At 32.9% G+C, this 23,369-nt stretch overlaps 1 protein-coding gene across 2 annotated transcripts in view; it reads right to left on the bottom strand.

The window, feature by feature from the left end:
* Positions 1-6,863: 6,863 nt before the first annotated feature.
* LOC150081368 (uncharacterized) overlaps positions 6,864-23,369 on the bottom strand; it is a 33,543-nt gene continuing 17,037 nt past the window's right edge. For both annotated transcript variants that reach the window (XM_090379298.1, XM_090379299.1), the window contains exons 4-5: positions 16,913-17,108; positions 6,864-7,134 (exon numbers count right to left, since the gene is read on the bottom strand). In XM_090379298.1, the coding sequence (XP_090235424.1) occupies positions 16,917-17,108 (192 nt within the window). In that variant the 3' untranslated portion in view covers positions 6,864-7,134; positions 16,913-16,916. The remainder of the gene's footprint in view (positions 7,135-16,912; positions 17,109-23,369) is intronic.

Genomic DNA, 23,369 nt, shown 5'->3' with positions numbered 1-23,369 from the left:
CTCATTTTCAATATTCACAGTAATTTCCAGAAACTAATCCCTTGCAAATATTAAGGGTTTTCTGTTTTCATTTTGATTTAGTAAAGTTATCAGAGGCTAATTGTTTGTTTGGCATCTAACATTGCATGACTATAACACCATATGTCTATTTTTTGAATTAGCTGGACTGTATAAATACTGCTCATCCAGCAATTGTCAATGTATCTGCACCAACAGCATTTTGCAATCCGGCTTTCTGTACTTGTAATTTTTCTGAAAACAATGGTTGGTTTGTAGGCTGAAAAGCTAGCAACTGAGTAAATGGTGGGTATAATAAAAGATTGAAGAAGCACATATAGCACAAAGTGGGACAAATTATGTAAATCATAATTAAAGAAATTTTAAATCCAAAAAAGCTAAAAATTTAATTTTTTATAATAAAAAACAATGTCCAACAGATGCCATACAAATGGATATGTTTCATTTAGGAGTACAACAAATAGCGTTTAAGGGGTCAGTTACCATTAAAGAGCATATATTTATTATATGCTGAGAGTTAAAGGGCTCAGTTACTATTGTAAGCTAGAGCTTACTGCGAAAGCATTAAAAAAGAAAAAAAAAGGCGAAAAGAAACTGGAAGAGGTGAAATTACTATGGTTAAGAATGAGGCAATCTTCCACCAAAAAGAATCTTTGACCCACGGAGAACGACAAGGTTCAACTTCCCCAAACCAGGTAGAGCAAAGCAGACATTAAGGGAATAGTAGAGTAAGAACGTTAGATGGTCAAGGGCAGTCCAGATAATGACGGATCAGCAAAAAAAAGGGGGGGGGGAAGGTGAAAGGAATGAGGTCTTTTATATAAAAGGAGTTGAGAGAGGCAGGAAAGGGAGAGATCTAGTGTGATTTTGGTGTGTGGTGGTTGAGAAGTGTGGGGTTTTAGATGAAGTAATAGCAACGGTACATAGGTCGGGTGTGAGAGGTTCAGGGCAGTATATAGTTTAGCAGAGGTTCATGAAGAGCAGAACAGAAAATTTGGGAGTGGATTTCAATGAGCAGGGTGCTCTAGGTTACAAAAAAGATGGAAGTCTACTAGTACACGTGTCGAGTTGAAGATCCAGAGAAAGGACCCCCAAAATCAAGTCAAGAAATGGAAGATTTCTTTATTGAGTAAGCTGGCTCGACCTGGTGAAAACCTGTAAGTAGGATTGAGTTTAGTCCCCCAAACCTTGGCGAGCAAAAATAAGTAATAATTTAGAACTCCATAAAAAAAAAAAGAGGCACTCTGTATTCTTACAAACTAAGAAAGCTTAAGGTAAATTATAATTAGAGATTTTATATCATTTTAATGCTGTATGAGACAATACCAAGAGTTAAGGAATATCGATAAGGAAAATTTTTGTAATAACATTGTGTTAATGATATGGAAGTAACAGTGCTGTTTGTTTTGAATTATTTCTCTTGTAAGCTATAAATTATAATAAGGGAAATTAACTTTACACAAGTGCCTATGTACCAATTTTATGCTTTGTTTGGTTCAGTAAAGCTTATTGAAAATGTATGTGCCTAATGTCATGTTGTGTTACTCTACTCTAGTTAAAGTTTAGATACTGGATCCTGTAAGCAGTCAGAGGCCCAAAGTAACAAAGTTAACCTAAAAATAACAGTAGGAGAAACAAAATATATATATATAAAACAATACAACCCCTACACTATTAAACAGCCAATACTTATAATATATTTTGCAATTTGTCTAGCTAAAATTATCATCAATGCATAAAGTTTTCTCATCATCTATGTTACTAGTATGCAAAATAAATAATACTGAATTTAGCAGATATATATCTAACTTGTACTGAATGAAGAGTTGGGTTTTTACAGTTAGTACCAAAACCAGAAGGCATCAATATGTCATATCTTTAAATTGATAAAAAGTTTGTTTCTGTTTGCTGTAGAAGAAACTAGTTCCAACTGCTCAGCATTGATGCTGAGTTAGCAGCATCAATGCTTGCATCACTGATGAGGTTCAAATTCAGGTCTTTCCAAATTAGTGGAAAGTAACAACCATTATCTTACTATGGAAAAAGTACATGAAAAGAAAAAAAAAAAAAGCTTATTTGTACAAATTAAACCATTATTCATTTACACAAATTATGGGCAATTTCAAACTATGATTTATATAAATTAGAGATATTTTATATGGATCTGGCTCAAAATCCCAACAGCCAGAATCCCGACAGCATCTACTATATTGTAAAAATATATGAATATAATTCTAATTAGATTAATTTTGTATAGAAAGAATATAAAAAATAACAAAAATTAAAGACAAATGCCTCTTTCAATTTAAAGTTCATGTTTTCCATTACAAAAACGGAGTTTTAAAATATAGTCAGCAAATAAAAAAAATGTAATTAATTTTACTTTATTATATTGCATTTAATTGGTAATTTTTCAAGTCAAATTTTGGTATTTGTATAGGGCTTTTGAGCAATAATTATAGGTATAGTATTGAAATGCTAAAGATAAAAAACTTGAAATAAGAATATTTTCAGAATATGAAAATTTAAAGTAATGTATTTTGGCAGCTGCGTAACATTTGTCATAAATATCATTAGTAAAACTAATTATACAGTTATGTATTTATTTGTAATTAGCTGTATTTTCACAAATTTCTTAGACATGTACATTATGACCACAGGTGCCGGCAGGATATTTTGAAAGGGGTAACATGAAAATATCCCATTTTCTTATTATTATAATATTTAAGATTATTGAAGTATATTAAGATTATTATAATACTTAAACATGTGATTATAATTTGTATAATTTTTTGCAAATTTTAATCTGCGATTTTGATATCATTAAACTGATTATTGTCAGTAATGTGTGTGAACTGATTGTATACTGTTAGTGTGTGTGTATATATAAGTTCTTTTTATTCGCTAATATGACATAAAACATTAACATACTGTTTGCATGATTGTAATGTACAGGTTCCATGTGTTCAATTTTAGTGGCCTTTTTGATTACATGAAAAACATTTTTATTGCAAAAACAGTTTCTGAGATAGACTTTTTTTTAATACAATCGTATGTCGGGATTTTTGGCCGTTGGGATTTTGGGTGGCACTGATTTTATATACTAAAGTCCATAAGATTTTCAATTTACTTAATTAGAAATTATAACATTCAATTAAATATCTGTTCTGATAGTTCCCAAATTCCTCCTTACCAACAGAAAGCCCATCATGATTATGTATGGACTGATTATGCAGAGGAAATTATTATATAAGAGGTCCTTATGATTGAAACACTGACCACTTGCCTGTACAATAAAAATTGTTACATCCATTGTATTACCACAGGGCTAATTAATAAACACCACCAAAATGGCACACTTGCTACAAGATTGAACTAAAGAAATGCAACATATGAGTATGTTCACAAAAGATAATACACCATCAAATTATCCAGTATATTTCTTAGAAGAAAACCAAAGATATCACAGATCACCAGAATATATTCCTTTTTATATTAAAACTCCTTTTAGCTTTTCTTTTATTTGTGGGCAGTAATTTTAAATATTCTCATTGCTAATTGCAACAGCAGTCAATTTGTTCATAAAATTTGAGTTTTCATTACATGCAAATTTATAAAATACTAGACATTGAACTGGTCCAAGAACAGTGATCGCAATTTTTAAAAAATTGTAGCATAACTGTGTTTAAATATGTATATATCCAAACTGTAGAAAACAGTACAATAATTAATACTTGGATGCTGCACTTTTTTTTTTTTTTAAATAATTACCATCTGTGTAATGTTGCTGAACACTAGATTATTATTGCAATTGAGTACACACTTAACTTGGGTGATGGCCTTCGTACACTAATTAATAACCAGCAAAAGTGGAAGGAAGTTATTTTTAATTATTTTTTTCTTTCACTTGAAAGCTTCAAGGAAAAGTCCTTGAAATTTCAATAACTCTAAAATTGAATTTTAGAAAATTCTAATCTTAAAGAAATCTGATTCTATGGACTAACTCCTACTATAACACGAATTACATTTTCTTTTTTTTTTATATAAAATATATTTACTTGGGCTGTGTAATAAGCAAAAAATAGATAGTAATAGCTTATATGACATCTTAATGGCATTTTTCATTTAGTTCAATATTAAAAGTGAAACTCTCCCACCTCTTCATTCCACACAAAAATATTTCACTGACAATTTTTAAATTTAAACTTAGGAAACACTATAAAATACAATCATATTATACAGAATAAAGGTGTGTATAATCTGTACACATGCACACACACAGTATATATTCAATATATATTAAATTAAAACAATTAATGCACTTGTTGACATAGGATAAAAAGCACTAACTCTTTACCACCCATTCCAGCTAAAAGTCACGTCTCAAACAGATACAATCTTGATGATGACAGAGGCCTTTAACAAATCTAAATGTCTTATCTCTTAGGAATGGAGGACTTTAAATTACATTAAACATCTTGTAAATTGACTTTGTAAGCATAATCCCTTTAGTCAAAGGACAATTAAAAAAATTTTAAATTATTAATAATTAAACAATCAGTCATTTTCAATTTACATTTTTGAAAGCCCTCTTCATGTGCAACAGATGGTTTCTAACACAATCATACTAAGCTACACAGACATGCACTGGTTAAAATTGCAATATTAAATTAAACTGCAATAACAATAGTGTTAGAATAAAGGTTTGATGGATCTAAACAGTTTTCAAAGTGCACATGCTTTAGTATGATAATATTAATAACAATAAACATAGAATCTACAAACTCCTGTAGAGAAGGAGAATATATACAGTGATGCCAGCCAGGGCATTAATAAGAAAAACAGTACATCACTGGAGCAAATTACCAACTTCTAAAAATATTTACATAATTTGTAAACGAAAAGGTTAAATAAGGGGCATAATTAACAATTATACAACAATTTTATAAAATTTTCATAAATTAAAAATAAGACTGAAACGAAAGCCTATTTACTGTAAATGAAAGTAGTGTATAATTATAAACAAAATAAAACTATCTACTGAATACTTCCTTTAGTCTATAGTTAAAATATATCTTATGATAGTTTTAAGTCCATTTCTGGACAGATGCTATAACCAAAGTAAAAAGGTTGCAGAAACACATTTGTGCCCACCTCAACCCCAAAAATTAAGTTGATTACAGATATAACTCCTTCAGGAACAAAATAAATGGAATTTGTGGAATATCTGAAAACAAAATATCAAAGATAGGACATAGAGAAAATATAATATCCAGAGGATATAAATTATTTTTTTTTTAATTATCTTGAGCAAATTTTTTGGGTATTGAATGTCTAAGATATCTTATACCAACTACTTACTTCTATAATATACCACACAATTTAATTAAAACACTTTTGTGAATTTATTCTGAGCAATAAAAATTGGAGCAAACGTTATCTGCAATAAGCAAAACGAAAAAAATGAGCAAAGTGAAAAAAAAATGACTGCATATAATCAAGAAAAATTATACTTTGCTGTATGAGACTAGAGCTATAGGTACAAGTGGTAAAACAATCCAGTAGAGTGAGCAAAAATAGACTAAATGAAAACTGCTTCTTTATGATTAATTGATGGTATTATGAGTGAAGATCAAAAAGACAACTGCACACTTGCCAAAGAGCTAAATTCCAAAATACTTTGCAATATTTTATTATAAGCAATAGTGTTATCAAAGTTCTGTCACTAACAGACATCTGTATGGTATTTATATGACTATTTTTCTATAGGATTTCTTCCATAAGTCAAATTAAAATTTATGTTTACTGTTATACCTTGGTTAATAATGAGACCAGAATATGAATGCATTCTAAATTTAGAAGTAGAATGCTGGGGAAATCAAAAAGACTATTGGTTGCCACAAATATGATTTTTAAATAATTAATTTTTAGAACAGTAGTGTTTTTCAACAATTTAATAATAATGTAAGAATAAAAACATTCTTATGTATAAATATCCATTAATTAAAAATATTTATATTTTAATTTAAGTTTTGTACTCTCATTATTAGATGGCTTGTGTAAAGAACTCAAACATGCACACTGGACGGAATTAGTTTTTTTTTTTTTTTTAATTAAAGAATTTTTAGAACTTCACATGTCATACTGTAGGGAATCAAATGTTTTAGAACTGTGCATTTTGTGTAAAATGCATATGTAAAAAAAAATCCTGGTGGTGAGAGAGAGAAAGAGAATACAATTCCAGAGATTTCACATCAAACATGCAAATGAATGTTATCAGAATAGATATGAAATAAAAACATGTTAAGGTGCATAAAAATAATAATAAAGGATATAAAACTAGTGTTTCCAATGTATCTTGTAAAATATTTCCTAAAAAAAAATAACTCACAATTTGAATTTTTCAAACAAATGCTATTTGAAAATATCCAAACCAGAGAAAACATAACAACTCTGTGCCTTCAAGATAAGGTCGAAACTAAATTTACTATCCAATGGATTAATTCAAAAGTATCCAATAAGGTATAAATTTATTTTCATTACCTGAACTGAAAAGTAAGTAATGTAGGCTTTTCAATCACTATGCCATTTTACCTTCAGGAATGCATCTGCGGAATGGATAAAAATAATTTGACTGAAGTAAACGGCACTGATTTTTATGGAAAAGGTATGGTTCTGAAATTTTATATTTCAGTTGTGCTTTGTTTCTTTCAGGAAATGTTTGTATGAAATGGAAGTGTTTGAAGGTGATGAAGGCATGCAAGTTCCCTTTGATTTTGTTGTTAATTCTGGTCTCCTTTTATGTTAATAAAAGGATTCAAATTCACACACTGTATATAATATTTGACTAGAAACAAAGAAAAAGCATAAATGTATAACAAAAATCTATAATCTATGGCAAAAAAAAAAAAAAAGCCTGCATGATTTAAAAATAACACTGCAAATAAACTACTGTGACCATTTCATAAATGAGTGGGAAGGGGCAACATCAATAATATGCTCCAGTGATTGTTATACAGATTAATACACAACAATGGAGGTGGCAGAATGAGAAAACGTGCATAAAGGAGCAGGGTGGTCTCACAGGAAATTCATCTGTTTTTTTTTTTTTTCATGCTACAAAAAAAGAAAACAAAATTTAACTTTACAGTTCAGTTATTTATACACAAAAACATGCATTATTAAATATGAAGTTGTCCTAAAATCAAGGTAAAAAAAGGCAACTGTGGCAATACTTTTTTTGCAAAGTGGTGAAAATTAGAAGAGCACAAGCAATCTTGTTCTTACTTGATAGATCAGTTTGTGTGGTGCATGTGGATGTACTGTGTGAAACATGGTTATCCAATTTTTAGATGTGGTCAAAGCAGAAGCTGCATTGTTATTTGTTTTCTAAATGCAAAACATATAACCTTCTGAAATTCATCAGATTGCAGAGGTGTATGGACCTTATACAAGAAAGTGTTTGAACGGGTGGTTTTGGCTGCACAACAGCACAACACACATCTGTCCAAACTTGTGCTTGGCTAGAGCAATATCACTGGAAAGGTCTCAGTCATCCATCACATAGTTTAGACCTAACACCATTGAATTTACATTGGTTTACCCTTTGAAAAGATATCTTGCTGGCTAGAAATTGAGTCCAGTGATCTGAAGATGCAGTCAACACCTGGCTTATACATGAGACTTCAAATTTTATGACCATGGTATCAGCAATTTGCTCTGATGATGGAATAAGTGCCTTAATTGCTTTGGAAAAAAAAAGTGGACATGTGTGTCATCATTTATATTAACAAAGGTCTTAATAAAAGTATGCTTTATATCAGTTACATTTGTCACCTTACTTTTGGGACAACTGTGAATTTGTTATTAATTTTCTGCAAAATAAAAAATATTTAAAAACAATTTATAGTTTTCTAAAAGTTAGCATTGGTAATTTAATTTTGGCCTATTACACATAGTGCTCAAAGTTTCCCACTAACATTAAGAAATTAAGACAAAATGAAAATCACCACAAGAAAGCATAAGTTTTAATTATAAAAGAACAAGAGGGAAATAATTATTCATACTCCTTCCCTAGCAATGCAATAAGCAAACATGAAAAATGCATTTAGTGAAACTCCTATCAATTAGGCAACAGCTACAGGGAAACACTGAAAATCAGATTTTTTTTTTTATTCAGAATAATAAATCACGCATTCTAATAAGTGGGTACACGTGCTGCTGCAAATTGTAACAGATGATAATAAACATGTAAGCTTATAATAATAAATATTTAAAAAGGGGAGGTGTTTAGCCAATGTTTCAAAGGCCATTTTGTCTTCTTTTGTGCTAGAGCAGAGTTCCCTCCAAGTGTGAGGTGTGTTCCCATAAGAAAGGAATTCTCTTATGAAAATTCCTTTCTCCCTGGAGAATCCTATTTTATCCAGGAGGATTACATTTAGTTCCCATGATTTCTAGATTGAGTGTTTCAGATGTCAGTGGTTTGTCCCCTCTTCTGGTGATGGTTTAGTGACCTTGAAAATAGCCAGCCAGTGTGGGAAGAATGGTACATTCTACCTTTATTTATATGCAAATTAGTGCAGGGGTTGGCTGTATCCACCAGGTCTATGAACTTGCTGCATTTTTTGTTGTCGACAACTGCTAAGATGTTGGTGTTTTGAGTGTGCTACATTTTGAGATGCAGTGTGTGCAATATCACTGACCTTCAAGTCCCCCAGTCTTGCATGCAAGGTTATGCAAGGTTCTAGACACTAGTAGGATTGCCTGATGTAAGCTTTCCCACACTGGCAAGTCCATTGAATAAACAGCATCATGGGTTTTTTGGAGGGGCTAAGCAGATTTGCTAGATTCTTGTTCCCAGTAAAACAAACCTTGGTGTTATAGTTTGAGGTTACATAGCATTTTTTTTTTTTTTTGCCTATCCCTGTGTGGTACAGAAGGCAGAAAGGGAAAATGGTGGTTTGGGGGTTGCAAAACTTGGATGTGACTTCAGAGATTCTGTGAAATAGGGAGGATAATAATAGTACTGGAATGAGAAAAGGAAGCATATTATACAGCATCAACAAAAAAAAAAAAAAACTCCTCACATCACCTGTTCATCCCCTTTAATAATCTGTCTAATTCTTCCTTAAATTTATTCAAACTACCCACTTTCACAATAGATGGATGTTTGTTCCAACAAAAAACTACCCTTCGGCTGAAGAGGTAGTTATGCTTAGCCAGGATTTCTTAAAAAATGATCTTGGTCTGGCTTGGGAAAATGCAGGTGCACAAAGCCCTCAGCTATCCCTGCTTTAACATGGGGTGGTTAGAATCAAATGGGTATCTGTGGGTCTCCTGTACACCCCAGTCAAATGGGTTTTTTTTTTTAGCGTAATTAATTACACTAAATAAAATAAAAAGAGTAAAATAAATAGAATAAAAAGGGTAGGAGTGGTTGGATCCCATTTCAAGGGAAAAGAGTGATTGGGGTAAATGTTATTAAAATGGGAATGGAACAGGTCTAAGGATTTCTTGCTTGGAATCCCAAAGTACTAAAATATCATCCACAAATCATTCATGACTGACAAATTGGCTACTCTATCCACTTACCATCACAAGCCTAAGCTGTGATTTAGATTCATGGACAATGTTTTAATAGCCTGGGAACAAAACAGCAAATCCTTGGACCTGTTCCATTCCCATCTTAACAACAACACTCTTTCACTTGAAATGAAATCCAACAACTCCTTTACCCATTTTGGACATTCTCATTACACTAAAAAAAAAACACCATTGTGACCAGAGTGTGCAAGAAACTAACAGACACTTGTTTGGTGCTGCATTTTGACTCTGACCACCCATTTAGTATGGTTGGAATCAAAACAGTAGTGAAAGGTCAGTCTAGTGCTGATAACTCTTATGCACCTGAAGATTGCCCACTCCCTACCCAAGCTAGACTGAGATCTTTGTCATCAAGGAAATCCTGGCTAAGCATAGCTACCCTAACTTTGCAGAGTAACTCTCAAGTCACTTAAAATTCTGTAACCTTCAAGTACTGCTCCCTCCCAACTCCATCTTCCTTCCACCAGCAAGGAATAGGCAAGAAAATTGCCAAGAACCAAGGTTTATTTTACTGAATAGAATATAGAACCAAATAGAATATTTGGTTTCCAGGAGGATTTCCCTGGGAGTAGGGAAGAAATCACCACTCAGTACATCAGGTTGGTTGGGATCTATTTTGTAAGCCTGTTACCAGACCAGCCCATGGGCAAGTTTTTGTACAATGTATTTATTAGCAGTGCTCATTTACCTGGCTTATCACTCCAGCTCCAAGTTTGTAAAACATTAGATATTTCAAGATGTTTTTTACATAAATTTCTTTTCTTTCTCCTTCCCTTTTAAACTTTATTATTATCGTTAACTTACTCATAACCTTTAGACAATAAACATTCTTATGTTACCATATGAAGTGTCTCAGTCTTAGCAATGAGATGATTTCATAATTCCTACAATTAATATGTAGCGCTGATAGAAGAAATACAGTCCAATTAATTTGCCACATTAGATAGTGGATGTTTTGATTTCAAATACACTGGTTTCATTTTATAGTGGTGCTTTGCATCTACAAAAGACAAACTTGAATCATTTGCTCTTGGCTTCCTATGGAGACTAAAACAAGCAAGAGTTTTTTTTTTTAAATTCATTCATTTATGTCTACAGTTTAGCCTAAAGGAAATCCTGTGAGAATGTAATAAATGAATTTAAAAAAAAAAAAAGATGATTTTACAAAAAAATAACTGGCTATATCACTTACTCTTCCATGTTACCTACTCTGACTTTTCATTCATGTTTGTAATTTTTTCCATACTGCCAGCCAACTCTAGACTATTTCAAAAACTTTCGATGGGTGTGGAGGGGGCTCTCAGAATCCCTTTTAATTTTTTATTCTCTTGTAACAAAACTCTTCAAAACACTGTCAGTCTCCCTCCTGCCATGAAGGAGCCAATAATAAACCATTTTTCACCTTTCCTTAGATTCAGACATTGTCAAAGTTGTGTGTCCAGGTTAGCCAGAAAATACCAAAGAATTTTGTGTTACCAAGAAAATTAAATGTTAAAACAAGTTATGAGGGCCACTCCCAAAAGCTTGTGATAGTCTAGAAGACTGACTGTCAATAGGAGCACTAGGTAGGGTATTTACATTATGAACTGCAGATAAGAATGGAAGGACAGAATGTGTGGTTGGGGGGAGGGCAGAATGAGTGATGTGACCTTTCATACCATTATAGAAAACCACCAGGTCAATCTCCTATACAGAAAAGATCCTATCCATATCCTTTCCCCCTCCAACAGAAGAGAACTTTGTAGAGGCCTAGGTAATACAATTTAAACCAGGTGAAAGCTTCTACTAAAAAGGTAGGTTAACTATTCCTAACTACTGCAACCCCCAGCTTGCCTTAAAAAAAAAAAAAAAAAGACTTCAAGCCAGTAAGGCAAAGATCCAATGGAGAACAATTCTGGTTAATCTACAATGAAGATCAACCAGAATAGCAGCAAGAATTCTGCAGCTATACAGCAGTGGCTGATCAATTATTGTCTAAAACTCACACAACCATTCCCTCTAAAAGTATGTCCAGTTCCTTCCTTGAATTTATTTAATCTATCAACTTCCACAATGACAGATGGAAGTTTGTACCAGCAATTAACCACCTGCTGGCTAAAGGCAAATTTCTGCACATCTATTCTATAACTGTCTTTCCTCAATTTTAATTTATGCCCCCTTAGGTTTGTAATCTGAGCAAGCTCAATAATCCAGTCAGAATTGAGTGTCTGGAGATTAGGTACCCACAAGTGGATCTGATTGAGGTGTACAGGCCTGGATGGTTTGAACAAGCTCAATGCTGATGGGATTCTTCTCTTGCTCAGATTACACACCTGTGGAGGCATAAATTCAAATTGAAGAAAGACAGTCGTAGAAGAGATGTGCAGAAATTTGCCTTTAGCCAGCAGGTGGCTGATTGCTGGAATCAACTTCCATCTGTCATTGTGGAAGTTGATACCTTAAATAAATTCAAGGAACACCTGGACAAACTTTTGAAGCAAATGGATGGGTGAAATGTTTTTTTTTTTTTTTTTTTTGGCTGATGCTATATAACATTATCATTAGCTGGGGTATATGATGCATAAGCTTACTTCCTTGCATTATATGCTTCTACTAATGCTAATGTTGTGTAATGACTGCTTAAATACATGTGAATGTTGTGGTACTATATAAAATTGATTATTTTGGAGCCATTCCATAATTAAACTTGGAAAGTTTAATATGGATAATCTTTAAATCATGATTCTTTAGCAGTTTAACAGTAAAGAGGAAGAGGTAATATAAATATTTTATGCAAGGGGACAACTGTTATGCTAGTCTTGCTACAGAAAATTCAGGGTTTTCTTTTTTTTTAAGGCTCTGTGGCCTTCACAATAACTGAATCTACATGTGTGCAATTTTGAGGAGGGAATTAAGTAAGTGTGCCAAAGCACTTGCGCAAAGGAGGAAGTACCTCATATTTATCTCAAAATGTTATCAGGTGTGAAGAGTGATCAAGAGTTGAGTTACCACTATCATTGTCATCATTAAAATAAGCCAAACGGTATGAATGTAATAAGACAATTAACACCTAGAAAGAATACGGTATATACTTTATGTCCATTGCTTAATGGGATACCATAAACTTAAACAGCATAACAATCAAGTTTAATGACAAAAAAAAAAAAAAACTTCTGTAATTTAAAAAAAAAAAAAAAAAAGCTATTGCTATTATTCTATTTCTAATGACTATAAAAAAGTTATTGATTTGAAATTAAATCAATTGTAACATCTGCATTTGAATGAACAGAACCACTGTAACTAAACAATCTTTAGGCCCTTAAAAACATAATTCAAATATCTTTTTTCAAGATTAGGAGCTTTAGTCAGAATATTATTCAATAATCTATTTGAATGATGTTATCTGATTACTAAGCATACAGCTTGTTGAAAAAATGTAATTAAGAATTTGTATCTTGATCGTCATCTCAAGTCTCAGTACAGGGGCATCCAACCTTTTTTGTTTAGGGGACGAAACAGATAAAATAATGAAGGTTGCAAGAACAGTTCCTTACCACCAATTACATTTTTCAAAGTGAAATTTAAATTAATTATCAACTTTATATTTAAAATACATTTTTTTAAAAATATTTAAAAATTAAATATGTAACTACAACAAGTATTACATGACACTAATAATATTTTTATTGTATACTTATAATATCATTAAATACTGAGGAAAGCACATAAAGCAATACAGAAAAATCAGTTATTAGCAAAAAAAAAAAAACATTTTCAAATGTCAACACAAAACTATAATTTGTGATATGTGACTCTGAGGATGAATAACACTTCAGACAGTAGGCCACATAACACAACACAAAGGAATGAGCTGCATGTGGCCTGTGTGTTGGACACCCGTGCCTTATACTGAACAGTTTGTATGAACTTGTTTATTAGGAGCACAGTCTGTGGGTAGAGTATGGGTTATCTAATCTCTGAAAGGATTATTTCAAATTGCTTCATTTCCTTTATATATTCTTCCCCTCTTATATTTAGAATATATTGGTGGTGCAGGTTAATAAACATTTAATATACTTATATAAGCTTTTAAAATTAGTGTTAAATATTATTAATATCAGTATATTTCCAAAGAAATAAAATACAATGTAAGATAGTAGCATGAAGAGAAAAATGCAAGTGAGCTGAATTATTTTACATTTTTTATGCACAATTTAATTCATAGACAAGTACAATTTTTTAAATGTTTTTTATAAAAAAAAAAGAAAAATTTTTTTTTGACAGACAAAATATTTTTGTGAAGAAAGTTTTTGTATTTGTTCACAAAATTGTGAATTTAATTTGCAGTCAATTTTAATCTCTCTCTCAAAAATATTTATACAGTAAAACTTGCCAAAGCGATCATCTCAATCAACTGTGGCCACTTTTCATTATGCTCTGAAAAAACTCCTATGCTTTCACTGGAATTTTTTTTTTGCATACAGCAACCAGTAAACAAGGCAGTCTATCCACATGGGCTCCACCAGCATATACTTGGGCCCCAAATAATAATAGGCCTCCAAAAATAAATATTTTTTTTTCAACCTGCACCAACATTATTAAAGAAGCCTCAAGGACTAAGTGCTGGGGATATCACTACCAATAACTACTTTTCAGGTGACACTTTAGGACATACGTGTCCCCATAAAGTGATCATTAATTCAGTGGTGAAACTAAAAATAAAAAATAATAAAGCTAAAATTAAAACGCTTCAGTGAAATTCTAGTTTATTTAACGAAGAGTTTCAATTCAAAACTTGCTCCATTTTAAATCTAATTTTTAGTGCAAATTTAACTTGATAAAACATTGAGAGGTTGAATAACTAACGTTACTGAAAAGTATAATGTACCTCTATGTACAATGCGGCATGAGAATGGAATAAAATTAAATTTCTGTTTATTCTAAGGATAGAAGACTATGTATTCATTGTGAATGTATACATATCAAATGAAAGGTAGCTGAATTTTCAGGGCCAGTTAACAATCAGTCGCACACTTTTGGTAGGCAGCATATGGACTCAAAGCTGTAACTTCTTACTTGTGAATGCTGATCACAATACTACGGCCAGCATACTTTGGATAGAATAGAGAGAAAAGGGCACAATACAAATTAATAGCAGTCATAAAACACTTAATATTTTATACTTTTAGCACAAATAGAAATGCAATTTCTTCAGGAAATTCTTGAAAAATAACAGTAAGAAAAACAGTGACAGCATTTCAGAATCAGAAAAAAAAAAAAATTATAAAAAAGTAAATATTAAGAACCATTAAAAAGCATTCACCGAGAAATATTCACACATGGCAGCATTATAAGCTACTTTGAAGAGTGTGTTAACATTGTTAGAATTCATGACTGAAAATTGGCAGTTAGGCTATGGAAAAAAAAAAAAAAAAAAAACACCACACTTTCTGCCACTATGAACAAGAAAAGAAAAACCCTTTCAATGAAAAATTCAAAATTCCTATGCTATAAGTATTTTGAAATGTATGTTTTTTTTACCACCTCCAACCTACATTCTAGAGTTTGTATTTAAAAAAAAGAGCCAAAATGTTTTATCTTCAGCCACTAGTTACTAAAGAAAAATCGCAAAAATCCAGATGTTTCAAACACTTTCAAATGGACAAATAACTAGTATTACGGAGAGCTTCAGAACTATTCAGCAAATGGCTGAAAGACATGAATAATAAAATGAAAAGGCACATTTTAATGGAAGTTAACTGCCCATTACTACAACCCTTGGATCAAGGAATAATTTTAAAGCTTTTTATGCAAAGTTTAAATGTAATATCCAAATATAAAATTCTGTAATTATTTTTGGAAATTGTATCAAAAGTGAATATATTATGATTAGCCAATGCACTTATAATACTGACATGAAACCACTGCTGCACATTTTTTAAATTTAAGTTTGAGTGAATCAACTGCTAATTTTGTCACAGAAGAGTATTGTAAAAGAAATTTTATTGTTGTATGGATAACTGATGTGAAAATAAAAAAGGCATCTGACATGGAAGAAAGTAATAAAAAACTTCACAAAGCACATAACTATAGGGATGAAAGTTAACTACCATTAAGAGAGAGAGTTCTGTAAATCCTGAAACAATATATATACCGCATTATATATCATTATGTATATACTGCATTTGCAAACGATGACAAATTACATACAAACAAAAATTCCTAATGAAAAAAAAAAAGAAAATTTATAAGTACAGTATTCTTTTTTATTATTTTTGTAGAAAAGATTAATGTTTCACAATATATAACATATATAGTGTGATACTTTGTTTTTCTTTTATATTATTTTATAAATTATTTGAATTGCATAATTTTCCCTATACTTTAATGATATGAAAAAGATTAGCACAAAACTATATTCTTTCTTGACCATAAACCTACGAGTCCTAAAAATCACTTCTTGCATGAAATTAAAAACTCTGTACATAGTGACCATAAAAATGATCATTTTTGAGCAGCAGTATGTGAGTGTTTACTTTAGGCAGGTTTTTACTGTTTAGCATTTCATTTTATAAAATTTTTATCACCTTAAAAGGATTTTATATTACTTTTTTTCATTGACTTTAACTCAGTTATCTGGATGGATTGGTATTAAGTAATGAAGTTAAAATTTTTGTTTTGAAAAAGAAGGCAACATGCACATTCCCACTTTTTTTTATCCTTTTTCTATTAATGCAATAAGATGCAACTGCCTAAGGCAAAAAGAACACAGATATGTTAAAAAAAAATTTCTATTCTCACCTCTCTAGTGTGGCAGTAATTTAGAATGGAACAATGTATGATTAACTGAATTTTTAAAAACAGACAGGATTAATCACAAAAATGTTACTAGTATATAAGGAAATAAAATTCTAATTTTAATACTGATGTTACAGTTCTGAAAGTTCTGCAAATCGGGGCTGGCGCTAGGGTGTGCAAATGAGACACTTGCCACAGGCGCCATCTAAAATAGGCAGTGTGCCGCACTGCATATATATGCGTATTAAAATACGATATGAATTGGGCACCATCACAAGGTTTTGCCTCAGGTGCCACAAATGCTAGTGTTGGCCCTGCTGCAAATGAAGGATTGATTCACTCACTCTAGCACGAAACCAATATGCAACAATTCTGAAATCCAAGTTATACTTAGCTATATATTGGTAACATTTTTATGAAAGACTTGGCATCTGCAAAGTAATTATCACTCAACCAATTCAGAAATTCAATGTTTTGAATTAAAATAATGGAATATATTTAATTGAATGCAAACGTTTTTAGTTCTCCTCATCTTCAGACTCTTCTTCGCTTTCATCTTCCTCAGACTCTTCCTGTTTTGGTTGTGCAATAACTTCAGTTTTTGTATCAACTACAGTAACTGTTTCAATTACATCACCATTTGAGCTTTCCATAACTTTTGTCTCTACAGTTTTCTTACCGTCTTCAGCTTCTTCTGTTACTTGTTCATTCTAGAGAAATGTATTATGTATTCAGATACTAATTTTACAACATCAAAAACATTAAGAATCAAGAAACTGTTAACAAAACAAAAGACTTTAGCTTTATTATAAAATAAATAATTAGCAATTAAACTCCATGCTGTTTTAAAGTACGACTTATTTGGTGAATTTAGACAGGGTTAAAAATTTCAGTTTTGGAATCTTTAACTCTAAGTCAATTTGATTCACTAAAAATTATAAAATTTCAAGGTATATCCTGAGTATAAAAAGCCAAAATATAAAAAATAGGCATATTCTTAGAATTAGAAATACAAGGATTAATACCAATATATTTACTTATACAGGGTGACTCAAAAATATTGGTACAAACGTTTAGGGGAGGTAGGTAAAATCTAAAGGAATGTGAATCGCATAGGAACCCATAACCGGAAACATCACTGTAAATTGGTAGACGGCACTGTTCATCAGTTCATGAGAGATAAAATTTCTGGTTTACTCATTCAAGCAGTAGTTGCCGCACGAAGAGCATGCATCGATATACGAACTGTGAGCTGGCAGAGATGCACCTAGTGTATGGATTAGCAGAGGGCAATGGACAAGCCGCTCAACGAATTTATGGAGAACGCTTCCCAGACAGACATGTACCGGACCACCGTTTGTTTGCGCGTGTGCATCAAAATTTGTGCGATTATGGGTCATTTAGAGGTAACAGGAGTAGTGCGGACAGACCACGTTCGATGCGAACTCCCACCATGGAAAAAAGTGTGCTGAATGCCTCCAGAATAATCCTACTACCAGCACACGTGCCGTTGCCTCTGCCTTACGAGCGTCTCGTTGCAGTGTACAGTGTCTGGCACGATGATTCCTTACACCCCCTTTCATTTCCGAAGGGTTCAGTTACTGCTCCCCCAAGATCATCCTACACGTGTGGCTTTTGCGCAGTGGTTTCTCCAAGAAAGTGTTCAAGACTTGAATTTTCCAGCCTATATTTTGTTCATGGATGAGGCTTATTTCACTCTGGAAGGCTTATTCAATCAGCACAATGCTCATGTGTGGGCTCACTACAACCCACACGGTGTGTGCCCCATGTGCCACAACATAGCTTTGCAATAAATGTGTGGGCAGGTATGGTTGGTGAATGCTTAGTCGGCCCATACCTGTTACCATCCCACATGAACTCCACTAAATATCGGATCTTTCTTGAACAAGTTCTACCAGGGTTACTTGACGATGTTCCAGCAAATGTGAGATGCAACATTTGGTTTCAACATGACGGGGTGCCTGCACATTATGGAAGGTGTGTTCGTGACCATTTGAACATGCGTTTTGGGCGTCGATGGATTGGCCGTAGTTTCTTTCTGGGGGGGGCTCAAATCTATCGTGTATGAATTTCCTGTGGAGATGGAAATGGATCTTGTGGTGAGACTCTTCTGCGCTGCTGCTACTGTCAAAGAAACTCCAGGTGTGTTCGACTATGTCTGCCAATCCATGCTGTCGGTGTCACGCATGCATTGCGTCTCATGGTGGAACCTTTGAGCATCTGTTGTAACATCATGAAATGCATCCATCTCTTACTCCATTGTTAATATTATGTCAAATAAATGTTTGCCACTAATTACTGTCTTGTGTCATTTCTGCTTCTTGTTCTCTGCTACAACTTTCCCATGACGTTTCCGGTTATGGGTTAATATGCGATTCACATTCCTTTAGATCAGGGGTGGGCAACAGCCGGCCAGCGACGATGTTGAATCCGGCCCCCTCGGTAAATGCATAAATACAGAAAATCCATACCTGACTACACTCGCCGTAAACGTTCGGCTTAACTCGGTTCAATCGGGAATCGCGGCCAGTACAACAGTAACCAAGTGATTCTACGCAGCGTCAAAGAGTTATTTCCTAATTATTATTGTAGCATCGATCGAACGAAGTTCCTTTGGGTTTGACTTCTTATTGAAAAAAATAATATTGGTGCGAGATATTTTATGTTTTATGCCTTTTCTAATTATTACAATTTTTAATTTAATATAATTTATAGCCCATAAAATGAGCCAATTAAAAAAAAAAGAAAAATTGATGCCGAATGCCGCATTTTCAATGATAATTGGACATTCAGATATTTTTTTTAAAAATAACTTAATAATTTGGTAATTCAAGTAATATAACATTTTTTAGGTTCTGATTTTTTTTTATTAAATCGTTCAATCTATTCCGGCCCGCATCCTGATGCGAAAATTTCATTTGGTCCGCATCATGATACAAAAATTTCATTCGGCCCGCTGACGAAAAAAGTTGCCCACCCCTGCTTTAGATGTTACCTACCTCCCCTAAACGTTTGTACCAATATTTTTGAGACATCCTGTATATATACAAGGTGTTTCAAAAGTGATGGTCAATAATTTAAAGGTGAACTGTACAGGCTACAATATTCAAAAAAAAACCTAGTAAACATGGGTCCTTAAGTGAATCGTTTGAGATATTGCACATTTCTAGTTGGGATCCACCACTGACTTGTTTGTTTAGGTTATGCTCATTCTCTCCCTTTCTCAATGCTCTGACACATAGCAGGCATACCAGTATTTGTCAAAGGATAGTCAACATGGAAAGAGGTTACAGCAATGAAGAGTATGTGGACATGCACTTCACATATGGTAAAGCCAACGACAGTGCACTCAAGGCTGCACATTTGTACCAAGAAGCATTTCCCCACTAAAGGCAGCCCAACAGATGCACATTCAGAGTACATTAATACCTTAGAGAACATGGGCGCTTTGCATGGAGTACAAGCTGGTAGCCCCAGAAGCATAACACCTGATGTTGAGGAAACAGTGTTAAAAAGAATAGAATAAAATCCAGGAATTTCGACAAGGAAGGTTGCTCTGCAAGAGCGTGTACTGAGTCATAGCAGTGTGTGTTGGCAAATTTTACATAGCCAATTACTGTACCCCTAACCATATCCAGCATGTACAAGGTCTCAGAAATACAGACTACCCTCCCAGAGTGCTCCCATAGTCAGTGGCAGATCTTAAAATGCATTATTTTGAAAATAGTTCATTTGCGGCCCAATGTTCACTGGGACCTTTTTGCTTATTTTAGTTTGTACTTTTCACCTTTAAATTACTGACCATTTTTGAAACACCTTGCGCGTGTGTGTGTGTGTGTAAAGTTTGCATAGAAACAGTGCTTTGGTACATGATCAGGTGTATCCCCTGATGAAATACCTGATCTATTTACCAATTTTATTTAGTTTGCATCAAGTTTTTTTTTTTTTCCCCCCTATTTACCTTTCCTACCACCCTCATTTTGATGCTCTATTATTTAACATTGATTAAATTCTTCTTTCCCTTTCAACTCCTGTACATATGATTGGCTTATTAATTCAACCTTTAATTCTATATAATTTCATAATTTTTTTTTAGATTAAGATTAACATTTTTCTTTTAATTTCTCATTCTCTTCTCTTCCCCCTATTAGGTCGGCACCTTGTGTTATTTACTTCTCCATCTTTTTGTATTTTTATTAATTACTGCTAATTTTATCATTATATCTTTTGTATCCTGTCTTTGCAGCTTTGCACATTCAGGTGCAATTCCTGTTTCTCTGTCTCTTTTTCTTTTCTTGCATCTCCTACTCATATATATAATCTTATAGAATAATAGAATGGAGAAGCTAATGGTATATGCTGCGGGAGGAGATTAAGATAAAATTAGATAAGCAGTATTACGATAACATGAAATATGGATCAGGGTCACTGCTAACGCAAAAATATCCTACAACCATAACGTATATATAAAGAATTATTATTATTAGTGTAAAATATAGTAGGTAGATATTTATGTTTAGAATTAGACTATTGAAAATACGGTGTACCCTGGGATCGATATACGTGTTGACCGAAAGGGGGAGAAAGATAGGAATCGAAATTAAAATAAATATAACAAAAGAAAAAATAAACCAAATGGAATTTTTAAGAGACTACCAAGGTGGAAATAGCATTGCGGTGTCAGTCAGAAGTAAGAGCATTGCTGTCTTTTCCATTATTTTGGTGGATGACCTCTGAAGAAGACACTAAAATTATGAATGACACCGCAATGCTATTTCCACCTTGGTCGTCTCTTCAAAATTCCATTTGGTTTATTTTTTCTTTTGTTATATTTATTTTAATTTCGATTCCTATCTTCCCCCCCCCTTTCGGTCAACACTTATATCGCTCCCAGGGTACACCGTATTTTCAACAGTCTAATTCTAAACAAATATCTACCTACTATATTTTACACTAATAATAATTCTTTATATATATATATATATATATTTTTTTTTTTTAGACAAATATACACCTTTTAAGAAACAAGAATTTCTTGTTATTCTCTTCATTAACAATATTACAAATTTCGAAGTGTACTGCATCCAAATGTCACATGTCACTGTTAATAAAGGTGCCAGCACACCATAGCATTGCGTACCGTCCCAAAAAAAGCACTGCTATATTATATATTTTACATGAAATAAAGTTCAATCTGCATAAACATGTGGGTGAAATATCTTAATTTAACAATAAGACTGCCTAATCATTATATCCTTAAAAGAATAAGGTTATATTACAGTACTAAGTAAACTCTAAAATATAAACAGTTTCTGTCAAAACTAAACAATCAATAATAAAATCTGTATGAGTGATGAACTACACAATGGCATAACTACAGAAATTCCAACTCCTTATACAAAAGTAATATTTCTTTCTATCATTGGATTCCTTTTGAACTTAAATTCAATATAATTATGGTAGCAACCAAAAACATTTTATGAGAAAGTTCATTAGAATTTGGTTTGTATTTATGATACTCTGCTATTGATCTTGTTGTCTCAAGATTTACTGCACTGCACTAATTACATTGCATATACAACTCATGTTTGTGAGTTCTGTAGAGGTTTTAGGGAATTTTTTCTGAAAATGCCTCTGGGCACAATTTTTGACTCTCATTGTACATACAGTAGACTTTCAGAATAATTGCACCTTCAGGGATTCACGATGCCGTTATTTTGATTTTTCCATTATCTATAAAGTTTTATTTTTAATATATTTAATGCAGAAATAATGAGGCTAAATAAGAAAGAGATTAAAATGCAAATTTTATTAACTGCACATAAAAAACAAACATGCTGAAGATCTAATATTATATTCTGCCATTAAATACCCTCCACTCCTGCTTGCACCCATTCTAATTTCTATTATTATATCGTTTATCACTAAGTTTTAACGTTGTTAATTATTCTTCTTTTCTTCCCTGTATGAGGTTTATTGACTTTAGGAGCCACAGTGAGGAGTTTTTTTTTATTTAAAAAAAATGTAAAACATCATTATAATCCATGATATCAGTACAGAATTCACTTTCAATGTGACTTATTTTCTTTTTTTCAGCATTGCAAGACATCCGCATTTTATGTAAACATCTGATCTCAATGTGCTGTTATTTCGACAGTCTACTGTATTTTAGTTATCAATTGCCAGTCATTCAATTAATTTCTGCTACTATTTGTGACGAGAAATTGAGAGATTTTTGTACTTAGTATTGAGCTAGTCAATATTAAATTTAATTATGAGGTTTCCTCAGGGAGATTTCTATTTTTTTACCTAAAAAGAGTTTGTTGCCATTTGAAGACACAAAACTGCAAGTCATCACTAGAAAAGTGTCTGCAATTCTGCCCAGACACAGTAGGAGGGAGTATATGATGAGAGCCTTGTCGATCAATTCGGCCCGGGAAAGATTGTGCAAGGCTCAAGGGGTAGAATTTTTTTCAGCCTGGTCTGTACTTGTTAACAGGACAGACTGCTTCTACATGGATGGGATACACTTAAATAGAAAGGGTGCTAGAATATTTGCTGATGCTATCGAGGCAGTGTTAGGTGGGTCAGAAAACTGCTAGCTTGGGGAGGATACAAGGACTAATAGATTAACAGTAGCCACAGGCAGAGGTGAAAGTGATTCTTGCACTGCTTATATTGGAATGAACAGCAACCTGGAAAACAAGATGCAGGGTATTTCAGTGATTGCTGGGAGTCATTGCAGTACAAGTAAACACATGGGTTGTTAGTTATGTTGTTTTTAGGAGCATTAGCAACTAAGGCCATATTGCTCCGGGATATGCGGTGGTCATTCCCTGACCTTTTCGCATCATCCGTATTTGGTAGTGACCGGCTCGAACCCCGGTCTAATCAAGAAGCGTGTGCTACGCACTGCTGCTCCTTCCCACCTGGCTACGGAGGCACCCACA

This window comes from Mastigoproctus giganteus, chromosome 8 (assembly GCF_048544385.1).
Source record: "Mastigoproctus giganteus isolate SK-2022 chromosome 8, ASM4854438v1, whole genome shotgun sequence".
Classification (NCBI taxonomy): Eukaryota; Metazoa; Arthropoda; class Arachnida; order Uropygi; family Thelyphonidae; genus Mastigoproctus; species Mastigoproctus giganteus.
The sequence above is the reverse complement of the archived record's forward strand: the minus strand, read 5'-3'. Positions and strand labels throughout refer to the sequence as shown.